Source organism: Dufourea novaeangliae, unplaced genomic scaffold, assembly GCF_001272555.1.
Source record: "Dufourea novaeangliae isolate 0120121106 unplaced genomic scaffold, ASM127255v1 scaffold34, whole genome shotgun sequence".
In the NCBI taxonomy this organism is placed as follows: Eukaryota; Metazoa; Arthropoda; class Insecta; order Hymenoptera; family Halictidae; genus Dufourea; species Dufourea novaeangliae.
This window is the reverse complement of record NW_015373909.1, coordinates 52,015-67,494: the sequence shown is the minus strand read 5'-3', so window position 1 is coordinate 67,494 and position 15,480 is coordinate 52,015. Positions and strand designations below refer to the sequence as shown.

The 15,480-nt window shown below is 39.9% G+C and overlaps 1 protein-coding gene across 1 annotated transcript in view; it reads left to right on the top strand.

The window, feature by feature from the left end:
• The window catches only part of LOC107193885 (gamma-aminobutyric acid receptor subunit beta), a 143,394-nt gene that overhangs the window by 102,535 nt on the left and 25,379 nt on the right, over positions 1–15,480 (top strand). The window contains 2 exon segments of the mRNA XM_015583421.1: positions 7,568–7,794; positions 9,580–9,662. Of these exon segments, the coding sequence (XP_015438907.1) occupies positions 7,568–7,794; positions 9,580–9,662 (310 nt within the window).

Below are 15,480 nucleotides of genomic sequence, written 5' to 3'. Positions count from 1 at the left end.
GTTTTGTTCCTTTTGATTTAATATTTCGCTACACCAAATTTCAGCTCATTCGGTAAATATTATCCCGTGGCGACAACACGTGAAAATTAAAAGAGAATTACCTTTCCCAATTTTTATTGAAGGATTCATCTTGTGACTTGATAAGAAACAAACAATAATACATACAGAATGATTTGATACACAGGCGAAATTTTAAAAATAAAATATACTTAAGTATTCAAAAATTTCAAGTTTAACTTAAAGTTATATATCGAATGGTGCTTTTAGTACATGTAATGTAGTGTTGTAGTATCTACGAAACAGTATAATATAAAGTAATACGCGTATGTAAAAGTTAAAGATGACAGAAAAAATTGTAAAGGAAAGTGAAACACAAAAAGATGGTGAAGATGAAATAAGTAAAAAATTGATATTAAGGAAAGAGGATGTTGACGATTTTTTAAAAGACAACGACGGTGACATTCTAATAAAATTAATAGGACAACATCCAATAATATTATTCTCTAGGTTCGATATTCCAATTCACATTTTTAAACGAATTTCGCAGAGTGGATTGACTCAAATGAATACTTAGGGTTGCAAAGCAGGATGAAGAAGTTCAAAATTGTGAACGACACGGCCGAGCAAGGAATTAAGCTTATAACAGAATTTAATGATAAAATCACGAAAGACGCAAACCAGAAACAATTTTTATTGAAGGTACAAAATTTGTATTCTTTTTCTTTAATATGAGATATTACATACGTGTATTACTTTATATTATACTGTTTCATTTATATTGCAGACTGTTCAAGGTTACCGACGTAGATACTACAACACTACATTAGATGTACTAAAAGCACCATTCGATATGTAACTTTAAGTTAAACTTGAAATTTTTGGATACTTAAGTATATTCTATTTTTTAAATTTTGCTTGTGTATCAAATCATTCTGTATATATTACTAGTTTGTTTCTTATCAAGTCACAAGATAAATCCTTCAATAAAAATTTGAAAAGGTAATTTCCACGTGTTGTCGCCACGGGATAATATTTATCGAATGAGCTGAAATTTGGTGTAGCGAAATATTAAATCAAAAGGAACAAAACTAGGGAGCAGGGTCCCACCGATAATATGAATTTTTTTTTAATAAATAAATAACTGTCACCCGGATATATAATATAAACTCAGGTGCTGTAAAAGGTTATAAGAAAACTCCAAAAACGCTTACAAAATCCACCTGCCTCCAACGTCAACCATTTCGATCACCTGCATACTAAAATTGCAAAGCCTTTCTTTAGGCAATCTTGTAGATAGCAATCTCCTAGGAGGTCATGTATGTCGAGAGGAATAATTTTCGTTATTTAACATATTGTATACATTAAGCCCTCAAGAAATTTCAGATCCCGCTGCATTGTTGCCAAAGTTCGAAGTTTTGTTAGACATAAGTATTTCCATTTAGACTGTACTATATATGATAGTTTCATCGGCGTAACACCGTAGACCACTGCATGTCGCTTGATGGAGGTTTCCCGTGAGCATGCCTGCACGTTACTGTAGTGTCGCCCAAGTAGCCATGATATACGTATTCGTATACATATAATCACCATATATATATATATATATATATATATATATATATACACACACATACACATACACACACACATATACACACACACACGGTTCATGCACCTTACCGCTTTCGCGTATACACACGAGATACCCTGCGCATCGCGGGAAACTACCCCTAGCTGAGATCGAGCACGTCGACAGGGAATGAACCGGGAATGGGAGGGGAATTGGGGGTAGTCGAGGCGATACGCCCCGGTTCAAGCCGTGTAATTTCCAGTTGTATCGAATTATCCTGGGAAACTGCAAGCTATCGTCCAGATTTCAGAAGTGAAGCGCAAATATACAGGGTGAGCCGCACGGGATTGGAATTGCAAATGTTACATCCGTCCGTGCTTTCCCCAACGCGAGAAAAAAAGTTACCCCCGGGGTAGGGATGTTTGATTCGAAAGGATTCACGATACGATTGAAATCGTTCTTCCTTCTCGACTGTTTCGAGACCGTGATAACACGAAGTGGTGAGTTAGGGTTTGAGTTTATTCGTCGACGGAAAGATAGATTCTTTTAAAACGTAAATAGAAAATGATGGTTAGAAACATTGGAAAGCTGAAACGAATTTATGGTAGAACTGAAAATGATCTACGATTTTATAATTGTAAAGATAACTGGATTTATAGCTTGTTCTGCGAACTTCCGAGGAAATTATTATCTTCCGAGCCTTTAAATCTTCGAGACTTTTCCGTTCGTCTCGGGGAGGAAAAACGATTTATGCAATCTCCTTGGAAGCGATCGACGCGTATATTACTCGACTTTGATAAGTGAACGTTTAATAGCGTCTTCGTTAGTTCGTGCAACTTTGAACGCGTTTAAATGCACTCACATGTAATTACGTCTCGCCAATGATAGAATAATCAAGAAACTTCAACCTCGAATAATAAATCCAGCCATCGGGTTCGGCTGGTTGCCCCTCCACCTTCACCCCCAAACGCCCTCGGTTACTTAAACTTTCTTTATCAGGCGAATTACCCGTCCGGCGAGCGGAAACTTTACGGCGAACAGCACGCTACAATGTTTGATGAATCCACGGGGGGAGGGACTCGACGTCGAAATGAAAACCACTTTTCCGTTCAATGAAGTCGAACGATGTAATCAAAGTTTAAGCGAAGATCCTTGAATATTTCCAAACATGTTACTTCGTCCTCCTCTCGGCGTGAATCTATGTCCAGGCGATTAAATTACAGTACTTCTGCTCGACGATCAGTTATTAAAGCGATAAGACCTTTGAATATTAAATCCCTTTTTTCATCCCCCGATCATCTACCCCCACCCTCCCCACCGGCTGGCGGTGGATGACCGACTCTCGCTTCCTTTAACTCCTTCACACGAAATCGCGTTCATTCAATCGCGCTCTGATTTCTTCTTCGTGCGTAAAATTTTTGATTGAGCGTTTCACAATCTTCCATTCACCTGAACACAAATAACCATACCGGGAAATCATTTATTATGGATGGAAATCGTTCGATTTTACAGGGATTTCCAAGCTATCCTCGATACATACATATCACGATTTGTGTACGAATTATAAACGCTCGAATTAACGCTAAATTTTGACTTCATGTTTATTCAATACAGTATAGATCAAAATAATGACACTGGGTGTGTTTACAAAGATAGCGTTATTTTATGACTACTTTAAAATATTTTTTATCTTACCTGCTGAAATTGATCTTATTTACGGGATATCTACACCATTTTTTTAGCAACTTTTTTGTTGTGTATGAATCTCTTGCTGTATTCTCCGTAAAACCATTTCTCCTCTGTGTTGGTACTTTACTTATTTGAATATGTACAACAATCTACAATTGTTATGGTATATGGTGAAGTCCTAAATCTATTATAATAGCATTTATGTTTAATTGTATATTTTGAAATATATTTCATTCGTTCGTGTCCGTTTTAATAGATAGTATTATCGTACGAAGTTGGAATCCCTTAAAAAACACGATTAAAATAATCTAGGAGAAACTATTAAAGAAATTATAAAATAAATAAATCAGTCGGGATTTCTAATTTCGTGAAGCCGACCATTTACAATTGAGTTGTTGAAAGTATTAATGGTGGAAGTCAAGTTTTAATGAATTTTAGAACTTCACTCTATCTTATGCGTAAATTGTGTATGTCTAGCTTTACTAAATATACTTAAGAATGGCTCTTGTAACGCAGTTGCTACTATATCATCGTTACCAATCCATCATAATCATTCTAACTACCCAAGCCACATTACCCTCCGCAAGATGTAATATTCAAAAGTACCAAAAAATGTTCGAACATTCTATACAGGATGTAAAAAGATTTACAACATAATAAAATTCTCCAAATTGTAAAAAACAAATTGTAGGAATTTAAAAATACTAAGAAATTTGACTCGCGACGTAAAACATATAAATTTTATTTTATTTTTTTGTTTCCTTGTCAGTGTCGAGAAGTCTTCGAACACTCATCGAAGATTTACTGTATAAAGTCCTAAAACCACAGACCCATTTTGTTTAGAACGCCCTGTATATGGTAACCAAGATCGATCCGATTAAACTGCTGTAACAGTGGCCGCAGTTTTCTGTCGCGAGCCCAGTCCCACGACGTTCTCGGAGTTTCCAAGTTTCGTGAAATCGCTCGAACAAACAACAGTACAACTGGAAGTTCACGTGACAGATCGAGACATCTCGAAACAATTCCATTGCAGACGCTTGTAGCCCGGCTAATGAATTATACCTCGTCCAACGAGACGAACCGATATAAATAATCATAACCGCTATAAGCTGGCAACTGTCTCTGTCCCTGTCCTCCGGATGATCCTTAAGTGGTGACTTGGAAGTTTTGCCAAGTGTCCAGCTGCGTGGACAACGTGGTGATGAAACGGATCCGAACATCGGCCAGTATAAGTGAAAACTTCTTCTGAAGAGGCTTTCGGGTGCAAGCTGTGTCCTTGTGGAATTATTCTTTGAACGTTTCGCAAGCATTACAGCTAGTTTCATCAGGGGGTCGAATGACAGACCAATAAAATATCAATCTGTCATTCGACCTCCTGATGAAACCAGGTGCAATGCTTTCGAAACATTAGAAAAATAATTCTACAAAGACACGTCTGACTGCAAACCTCAACACTAGAAAAATCTATATGATACCAGGCCCTGAAAGCCTCAAATCCCTAATTCCTCCGGGTAGCTAGCCACTATGTGGCTCAATAGAAGCTCAAGAAACACTGTCGCTATCTGACCTGAATGGTCATCACCTGCCTTTGTTTATGGTTACTGGCTCGACTCGTTAGATCAGAGCTAAGTCTCAAGCTCGAATGAAGGGGCTTTTAATAGAGATTAACGTAAGTGTCAAAGGTAGCCGATTTTGTGCGTCACGATAACCCCACGACACTTTGTGTTACATAGACGCCTTAGATATCGGCCGACCGAAAGGGTTTCGTGATACCTGTCGACGTCCACGATCTCAGTTCTGCGTTTCCTCGCTCATTACAGACCGACCCCGAGCCTCTTATCCGACGCGTCGCTCTATATTTCGGTTCCCGCCTCAACCCTCCAACCCCCCCGCCCCCACCACCACACGTTTAAACATCGAATGCATCGTCGATCGTTTTAATCCCGTGACAATCACGCGTACAACGTTCCCTCGCGGCGGGGGCTTTTCCATTCCCATGGAAAGACGCTAAATTCTCCCCGCGCTTCGAGTAACCCGCCCCGATCCCCAACCCCCAGCCCAAAGACAAACGGAGGCGTGGGGAGGACGAGGAACAACGTGAAAATCGGGCATCGCGTCTCTCCGATAACGACCAGACACACTTTAAAGAACACTTTAGTCGATGGTGGATATAAATGGTCTGTAAAATAGATCCAGGAAAACGTGATCGATGTCTTATGTTCTGGTTGGTTCTACTGTGTGAAATTGTCGTTTTTATAGGTTGATGGGAAACGTTGTGTTTTTGGAGAAATGATTTTTGTTCGATTGGAAACTTCAAGATTAAACTTTTTTACTGCTGCGGGGCCCGAAGAAAACGTTTATAGTTTACTATTGTTCGTGTAAAAAAATTTATTCCATCCTAATATGTCAAGGAATGTTTCGAATGAAAACCTATTGGTGCAAAGAGGATATTACGTAATAAGCATGAGTTCTTTATAAATGCTTCGTATCGTTTCAGAGATGCTATTAATTATTTTATGCATTGTATACACAACTGATTAAAATTTTAGAGTGGCAGTGTTGTAATTTGAAATAATTGTCTATGTAATGTAAGTTGCAAACAGATTTTAATGGCCAGATGGACAGTATTAATTAACTAGGGTGTTGTACAAAATATGGTTTGACCGGCCGTGACTGGAACTATAGAAATTAGGAATGTCACAAAAGAACTGTATTGAGAAAATAACCAGTACACAAAATCTTAGCCACCAGTCCACAAATCACATAACCCTTTGTGATTCGACACTTCTATAATGCCAAATTGCAATTAAAAAACCTTGTTATACATCGTAAAATCACTAAGAATGAACATTCTCTGTTTCTTCCTGTAACCCTTCATGTAACGTGCTTTTGTAAGGAGACACGAGACTCAACCATAGACCCCTCATTGTTATTACTCTTTTGTACAATATTCAATGAAACCCTTACTAATTTAGACTTACTATTTACTGCCTCCAATCTTGTTTCTATCCTTCACTTTTTATCCACTGGCCTCAAATTCAATGGACCACTAGTCATAAATTTTAATTTTCACAATTTTGGGTTAGCTCTCCTTCCTTTAACCCTCGCCCAGTCGAGCTGGGTCCCTTTTGCCTCATGTTTCTGGTCCAATGACATAAGCGTTACTAGATGATATTTAGTATCTAATACTTCAATATGGGTCAAAAGTGGCCTGGATTGGTCTGTTTTTTTGGCTATTCGAGGATTAAAATTGATTACCATTAACTATCTAATTTATGAGAATAATGACGACTAGGTCACTTCGTTCAGTATGCCTAATGTTTTGAGAAATGACGAACGAAGAAGAATCAATTTTTACAAATATGTAAATTTTGTGTATTGTTCTTTACAAATGCTTGTAAATGAATATAATATATTTTTACAGTATATACAATGCCTTTGGCTTTCAAGTGCGTCATACGAGGGTTAATAGATCATTAAGAAACTTTTCCTTGAAAACGTGAGAATTCAAGGTAAATTACATGGCTCACTCGAAAAAGTAGAAAAAATAAATCATTATAGAATCAACTACAGAATCTCGTGTATAAAGAATAACGATCATCTTGCAAGACTAAAATTCTCTAATAAAAAAGTTGTCTACCACGTAATGATTCTCTAAGAAACATCCTCTGAGATCGCTGAAAATCCCATCGAACGTTTTTCTGGATCGAATAAAACAGAACAACCGTATTAGAATCGTTCACGTAATCGTTTTAAATCTCGCGATCATCCGAGACGCATAAACCGGCGCGTATTTCGAGAGGGCGCTATGTGTCAAATGAATCAGGGGTATTTAATTGATGCAAATCGATTTATCCGTATAAAAGGTCGGGAATGAAACAAATCCCCGTTACGCGATCGCGAAATCGGTTTCCCCATTTTGCTTTCTACCAACGTGTGGGCCCCCGCGAAAATTTCGTTAGTTTTTAACGAACGCATTGTTGGGTAACGCCATTACGTTCACACGCGTCACGTTTGATTAGTGGTTCGGGCCACGAGGGGTCATTGTTGTAACCCGCGTGGATCATTGTGTCTCACCACCGGAACAAAAAAGAACACACACACACACAAACACGAAACAACCAGGCCTCGCGTGTCCTCGATTTGTCGTGGACGAGATCATCGTCGAAAGTGTCGTGGATTTTTGCCCATCCGCGCGGACGTTAACGTTTTTCCACGTTGTTCCCTTCGCCACCTAACCTCAAAAAACTATCCGCCCGCCTGGTTCGCTGTCTAATAAAATGTTTCGCCCGTCTCTCTCCGTGTCAGGACTTCACGTTGGATTTTTACTTCCGACAATTCTGGACAGACCCGAGGCTCGCGTTCAAGCCCCGCACTGGCGTCGAGACGCTCAGCGTCGGCTCGGAGTTCATCAAGAACATCTGGGTGCCAGACACATTTTTCGTCAACGAGAAGCAGTCGTACTTTCACATCGCTACCACCAGCAACGAGTTCATTCGTATTCATCACTCCGGAAGCATCACGCGTAGTATACGGTGAGTACTCACGATTTTTCTACCGTGTCTCTTATTTGGTTTCAATCACAGGTTGTCGTCGATTCAACGGTGCACGGAACTACAACGTTTCTGTCGACCGCTACGAACACTATGACGACCGGCTAGTTTCGCGAGCAGCTTTTACCAGTTGTCTGGTAACAGTTGCCCTATAACTTTGAATATCGGATAGGTACTGTTTGACAGTTCCATGACGTCAGTTTCACAGCATCGGACACTGAAGGTACATTTTCACGTGACCGTAAATCGTGACTTTTACGGTCATAGCAATAAATTTTATGATTTTTGTCGCCGTGAAAATTAGATAACGCGTCGTGATGGCAGTGGTTTACATTTCCACAACAAAAGCGATGACTTTTACTGTCACGTGAGAACGTACCTTAACAGTTGGCATTCAGGTGACGCTACCTTGCCGTCATCGGTTGTACTATGTTGAAAGTACACATTGACATGAATATCCACTGTTCATGCAATATAGCAACTTCAGATTCCACGAATGAGATGTAGAAGAATCGTTATCGTACGATATCAAAGAAATATAAAAGTTCAGTAAGTGTAATGGTATAGATTTTCCTCAAACGAAGATTCCTACGCAGCAAGAGCGACCGTTTCCTGGCGCCATTTTAGCCGAGGTTCGATAGCCGCCGCCGCCCAAGAATAAGCCAAGACACATGAGGGAGCAATTGTACCAGCCAACACTTTGTTCGCGGCGTCGCTCGGTACCATTTTCCATCCCCTTCTTTTCCCCTGCCTCTCGTATCCACCCACCGCTCGTGTCTATCCCTATCTAAACTATCCTCGAATATTCTGATATTAACACTCAGCCAACCGAATGGGGAAATCTCCCCAGTTTTAAGGTTATATTTTGCGCGCGCGGTTAGCTAAGTGTTAACACTCCCTGCTGTATTCAGACAATACATGCATACCTAACTTGGACCTCCTGCTCACCCTTTCGTTCCTTTATATCACGTTCCCTTCTGGATTCAGACTCAAGACCGTTTCGAACCACCCCGTGTAGGAAACGACGAACACGTTCAGGGAAATCAATAGGGACGGGCACAAGCGGTGTGTGCATGAGTAAATTCCCTTCGTTCGAGTTAAAACTTTCCATCGCCGTTCCTTCGGAACAATAACACGCTCAGGGAGTAGAGTTTTCTTTGGCTAAACTCTTGCCCCTAGGATCGTTATTGTTAGGAAGATCACAGTGAACTTGAAATCGATCCGCTCGAAAGCTCGAGCCCGACGTAATTGAAGAGTCCATGGGGAAAAGGATCATAGGCGCAAACAGTAAAATTTTCAGTATATTTGAAAAACAAACCTTGTGAACTCCCGAACATTATAATAAGTTTCTGAATATTTTTGGAAACATTGAATACATATTCTTAAAAAGTCCGTTTATATGTTCTATGGAAGAAAAATTTGTTTTTATAGTCTGGACTTTGATCATTCTTCTGTTGGATAAATATAACATTGATCGTTCTTTACTGAACCCATGATTCTTTGGTCCTTAATTTTTCTGGACTGTGCGCCTTTTTTCCTTTTATTGTATTATAATTTGATACCTTCTCTTGTGGTCCAACGCACAATTCTAAAATCTCCATTTCGATTTGGAGTGGACTATGAACGTTTCATTCCTGGACTCTTGAATAGAATATCATATTGTGGTTTCCTGGAGAAAAGCATTAGGATTATATGGGACCATTTGCACAATCGTGCGATTAACGACGTTGATACACTGACAGAATCTGTGCTTACGTTTTGTTGCAGTTTAACGATCACAGCATCGTGTCCAATGAACCTGCAATACTTTCCGATGGATCGACAGCTCTGCCATATCGAGATCGAGAGCTGTAAGTACGCACGTGCGCGTCTATAATATACATAAACTACAAACAGGGAGACAATTCTTGAGAATATTCGACATCCTCGCCCCTGTCCACCATCATACAGACACATTACATGATTACGTTACCACATAGTAACATACGACTCGTTTATGTATCATCGCGCGTCAACGGTGTCGATCTTCAAAATGGCCATTGACGATCAGGCGATTTCATTAATTCCATAGAAACTAAGTTGTTTCAGAATTTTTCCAGAATTTCCAGTGAAAAGAAATCGAGTTTTCGGAGGGCAATTGGAATATAACTGAGAAATATCATTTCATAATTTATTAGAAGAATGTTTTTGAAATTTAACAAGGGACTATGCCTGTACCCAATAATATCTTCAAGTGTTTTCATACTACTTTTATAACAAATCGCAGAGTGGATATTGAAATAAATTTTTGTCTGCAATCAGTTTACTTCTGGCATTTCAAGCATATGATAATCACTTTGTGTCTATGCTAGAACGCATTGTTAGCCTCGTACCCCGTTTCATGCTCTTGACAATAGCATACACAAAGACTTAGTCGTCCAACAAGGAGTCTACCTACACTCTGTGTAAGTAGAATCTTAACTGTCTTAAGTGTCTAGAGACTCTTAAACTTAAGTGCTTCACAATGTACTGAAGTTTTTTCATGTCGAACCATTTTTTTCGCTGACATAAATTAATTACTAACGATCTATATAAAGAAACATATGTTACGACGAGTAGACTTTTTTATACGACATATAATATTTAATAATACATTTTTTGTTCCAACGTTCATCAAACGTTCAATCATTCCATCCAGTCATTTATGTCATCTGCTTTAAATATTCCAACTATTAACTTCCTGAAGTCTATATATTTATGTTTTTATCTACAATATGTTCGTCGGAATTGATATACGTCAAAGGAGAGAATACTGTTCTAATTGAAAAGAAAATGCAATTACAATCTTCCGATACATACTTGTACTTACGCAAAGTATAAATCGATAGAAATATAGGTCTTGTTAATCCAATTCTCTCCTATCTCGAACCAAAGAGGAACGTTCAACCTTTTTAACTGCTTATCCTCCAAAAGCGGAAGAATGACACAAGAGAATATCTACTCTATGAATTTTCACAGAAACAATATTTGAGAAAATACAGAAGTACAGAGAAAAATGTATAAATGTTAGAAAACAAGATATGGAACGAAAAATAACGCCTTGTTAATTTAAAAAAATGTTCGTCTAAAAAATTAGTAAAAGGACCAGTCTCATTTTTTTAGGTACAAGGTGATCATGATGATACCGCCAGGCATAAGGTAACTCGCTGTGTAAAACTAAATCGAAAATACAAAACTAAGTGTCTGCCCATTACTTACTGTTTCTACTTAATTCAACTAGAATAATTAAAATATATTAAATAATAAAACAGTATCAAATAGTAATAAAAAAATTCATTGCACATGTTCGATATATTTTTGCACAATGAATCTTCCAGTTGACCAAATTTTATTTCGAAGTATCGAAAACGCCAGTATTTATTCATGAATAACGAACAACGATTTTATACAAAGAAAAGTTATACGCGTTATTCCTGAATAACTTCAGTGTACTGGTAACTTTCATGCAAAGAAGAAATAAGAGTGTCATCCCACATTGAAATTATGCCCGGTGATATTATCATCCTTAGTAGCATTTATGGTTGGCCAACGGTGACCAACAGTTAAGAGTTAGTTGGGATATAGTTGGTGTTTTTGCTTACAAATTCCCAAAATAGGGCCAACGACGACAAAGTTATGACAATTTGCCAACGAATATCCAATGTTCGGGCCTACAATTATTATAGTTGGTTAATTAACCAGAAATTTACAATGGTAATACAACATTGGCCCACCCAAAGTTTGCCAACGTTTAATTGTATTCTTATTTATGAATATACTCACAATTAGTTACTGTCGCGCAACACGTTTGACATTTGACATTTTGTGAAAAAGAGTCAGGGGACAGAAGATTGGAAATAACTTATAATAATAATTATTTGTAATAATTAGCTACATGTAAGTGGGATCGGGACCTCCATACCCAACAAGAAGGAGCAAATAACATCAGTGGAAAATAGCAGAGCTCCGTGGAGCAGAGTGTAGAGTCTCGGCTTTCGGCACCAGGGGTCGTGGGTTCAAATCCCGTTTGGGTCCTCTCTCATTTTTCCAACGCTCCTACATTTGGGGGCTCGTCCGGGATGGATGCATCTACGACCACACGAGGCGACGACGATGACGATAACGATGACTACGATGACGACGAAGAAAAGGGCACGTCTCCCAGTAGTCGAAAAGTAGGAAAGTGTTACCCGAAAAAAACAAGGAAAGAAGACGTACGCAAAAGATATTCGAGGGCGAATGTCAGTGCAGGATGGCCGAGTGTGGCATCGGGACCTCCATCCAACGCTCCTACATGTATAAATTGTACATAATAAATTGTACATAATAAATTGTAAAGGTAACTTTACTGGTAAAATACTTGTGTACCTGTTTAATATACAGATACAATTTATACATATATATATAATTCTCATAACAAGTAATTATTATAAATGTTATTTCCAGTGTTATACTCCTTCAAATATTTTTAAGGGATTTTATGGAAGTGTAGTATAGCCAACTGTCTTCCTATTGTTGATTTATTGTAGATACTCAACAATTGGCCCTACAGAAAAAAACCTTCAGTTGGCCCTTCGTAGTATAGTGACGTGGGCCCTACGTTGAGTATAATCGTTGGCCCAGTTGCAGAAAAGGGTAGCAATTCTAACTGTTGGCCAACCAATAGTGCATCAAAAGCCTGTCAAAATACCAACAGTAATTGCTACTAGGGATAGCAGCTACGCCCTATATGTACAAAATTACAGATGTGCCAGGCAAGATCGACGATCGTTGATCAAGCGCGTATCAGCTGTACATCGCTTTCAACCCTTTTTCAGATAAGCTCAGAAAGACGCCTCTACCGTGCACATACGGCGTCGAGCGTAACCAAGCAAACAAAAATGACAAATGAAACCTCGTCTGTTCTTCTTTTACACGTTCATACGAAATATCGTTACCTGACACCCCATAACCAACCCCATATAACCGTTCAACGCGACTCATCCCCCACGTCCGATGACCCACCATCGCCCCGTCCTGCTCCACTCCGAAACCTCTTCCTTACCTCTGTCTTCTCTGATCTTCTCCTTCCTAGCTGTCTATCTATCTATCTGTCTGTCTGTCTGTCCATCACCACTCGCCACTTTACACGCTCACCAACACACGAGTCAGTCACACGATTCGCGGCGCAGCCGCTGTATCACTTTCATTCACTCCGTCCACTCACTCGCTCACTCACCACCAGCTCTCGCTCACACTTATTGGGTTTTCTATAACGTTCACGATGACCGTTACATTACGTAACATTTAGTGGACACACGGAACCGGACACGCGTGTTCTGATCGATGGAAAGAATCGGGCTGAAATGGAGATTTACAAGCAGTTCAAACGATGAAAGCTTAAGAAATCGGTTTCTCAGTCTCTGCAGGTAATTAATGGCTTTGCTGAGAAATATTATAAAATTAAATGATAAGATTAGTGTTGTCCAGCGAAAGTTCTGAGGCTCCAGGTCCTTCTTCCACTTTGAATCCTCTAGTTCCTCCAAGTTTATCTACGTTAATCGCTAGACTGCGGATGTTTATGCGAATGTAGACTTTCGTGGACTAATTTAAGAAACCTGGAATTGAAAAACATTGGTTTACTGTATACAGGAGTCTGTCAAGTTACCAGTAAAATAAAAACCTAAGTGAACTTTACTAAACATTTCACTCAAATTAGTGAAGTAGCCCACCGGACTTTACCGAAATTCCCCGCTAGGAGTGAATATCAGTTTCATCAGGGACTACTAGTACGTTCTGGGTTGTGTATCGCAGCTCTCCCTAGGAGGGATGCACAACAGGGAAGGTACCCCCAGAGGGGTCACCGCGGCAATGACCCCAAAACTCGCTCGCCCATGGGCAACGAAAAACGTTCACTCTCCAGGGGTTAAACATGTTTTGCATCAAACATCAATATAGAATTAAACGCATTCCAATAGGAGCCAATATCCTAATCAATAAAAACCACAGACTTTCCAATTCTCAAGGTCAAAACTTTTCACCGGCCAATAATAAAAAACATCCGAAAGTCTAAGAATAATCACCTATGGACAACACTAAAGATACTACAGGATTATTCTCCCGCTAGAGGCCCCAAAGAAAGCAGCCACCGCATCGTTTTTAGTCGACTTTGTGGTGATAGCTGCCGATAACACAAGGGCCCTTGATATCGCGACGTTGACCGATCAACAGATATACAGGCTGTTAGTAAAAATATGGGACATTTTCAAAGGATGAATTTTACATGCCAAACTAAGATCAATATCAAGAATAATGACATTGCGATCGTGGCTTCGTTTCTGAGTTAATATTTTATAAATACGGACGAAATACAATAAATCCTCGATGAGTGTTCGAAGGCTCCCCGGCACTGCACATTAAATATTTCATAAACTAATGGTCATATCCGACTGAAAGGAATATCTTTAGCTTCAGAATTCCATGCTCTATCACTTCGTTAAACCTCGATAAAAAGTCAGCGTTACACCTGGGGACCTCTCCTCATGAATGCCAAGGAATCTTCGAACACTCATCGAAGATTTACTGTATATCTAATCACAGAATCATCTGGAGGAGAACTATGCGTGGATCGTGAAGCTTTGGAGGATTGCCAGTTCATAGAAAAAACATTTCTTCATAATATTAAACTTGAAAAACTGACTTTTAAACATATAAAGCGGGTTTCCAGACCAGTGTGCCGCAGCGTCTACACTCTTCGGGCCCTCTAGCAAGAGAATCACTAACAGATCTGTCTCATCGAAAGTCCTCTTTATCTCGAGTCACAAGAATCACAAAAATCTACCTCTGATCGATCACAACCGCGTGCGTCGGTTCAACGAACGGAGCACTGTGTGCGATCAACAAAAGCACAACGCCGAGACTTGTCCGCCGGTGTACGACTGGTGTCTCTCGATTGGGACACGCTCGCGTGCGTACGCAACTTACCTGTCGTCGGCTCACGAGCACGAGACGAGTCGATGACCCACGGCACGATTAGTCGAGCCGGTGTGCGTTTTAGGCTGCCTAGTATGAAGAGCATCGTAGAGAAACCAAACCATTCCCCATGAAAAAAAAAAAAAAAGTGGGAATGGCTGGCAACACACCAGTGTACGGTGCGGCACATACACGTGGAAAGCTGACAAAACCACATGTACGGGCGTGAATGCTCGCGTGATTGGAACACGATCAAATGTGGCGTGCGTGTATGCGTGTATGTGTGTGGTTGCGTACTTGTCACACGAGCTCGCGTCGAGAATCACTGCTGCAAATTGCACGGGAATTATTGGGTGTATGAAAACCGAAAGAGGATGTCCGGATGCCCTCTTTGATTCGTTTCGGGTTTTTGTTTCCGGACCATTTTGTTTATCGCGTACGGCCCAACCACCTCGTGTATATTGAAAGCACGGGCCGAGATACAGTTTCGCCGATCGTGCATCGCCGATAACTGTTGTCGCGTTGTTAATTAATCGGCTTTAAAATTGCCGCGCGCTATCGCGGGATCGCCGTGGCTAGAAACCGTGAATACCATCGGCGCGGCGACACGGCACCGGAAATTTATTTATTAATAAACTCTCGGAGCCGCGGAACGACGATACATAACCGACTAATTCGTTAGCAGTAATTACTGACCGC